This window comes from Cariama cristata, unplaced genomic scaffold (assembly GCF_000690535.1).
Source record: "Cariama cristata isolate BGI_N322 unplaced genomic scaffold, ASM69053v1 scaffold30336, whole genome shotgun sequence".
Lineage (NCBI taxonomy): Eukaryota > Metazoa > Chordata > Aves > Cariamiformes > Cariamidae > Cariama > Cariama cristata.
The window spans coordinates 618-964 of record NW_009624277.1 but is presented as its reverse complement, the minus strand read 5'-3'; the positions used below and the strand labels follow the sequence as shown (position 1 = coordinate 964).

Genomic DNA, 347 nt, shown 5'->3' with positions numbered 1-347 from the left:
TGCCCGCGGGGGGGGAGTGCAAAGCAGGGGCTGCGTCTCGTGCTCTGGCTGGGGCCGGAGCTGAGCAGGAGGGACCTGCGGGAGGGTGGTAGCAGTGTTGGCGCTGCCCCGTGATGCAGGGGGGGCGAGACCCTGCCGTGGGGCAACAGTGGGCAGGAGTGGTACCAGCTCGCTCTCGCCACCAGGTCAGGACTGATCTTCTACCGCAAGGGCGTGCGCTCCGTGGATAAGAAGACGGGCAAGGAGACGCTCTATGACCTGGAGGACAGGATCAACTTTGCTGTCTTCCCCTCCCTGCAAGGCGGGCCGCACAACCATGCCATCGCTGCCGTGGCTGTGGCCCTCAA

General features: G+C 66.3%; 1 protein-coding gene across 1 annotated transcript in view; it reads left to right on the top strand.

The window, feature by feature from the left end:
• The window catches only part of LOC104163957 (serine hydroxymethyltransferase, mitochondrial-like), a gene marked incomplete at its 3' end in the record, with an annotated part of 1,945 nt that overhangs the window by 1,003 nt on the left and 595 nt on the right, over positions 1–347 (top strand). The window contains 1 exon segment of the mRNA XM_009703118.1: positions 186–344. Coding sequence (XP_009701420.1) covers positions 186–344 — 159 coding nt within the window.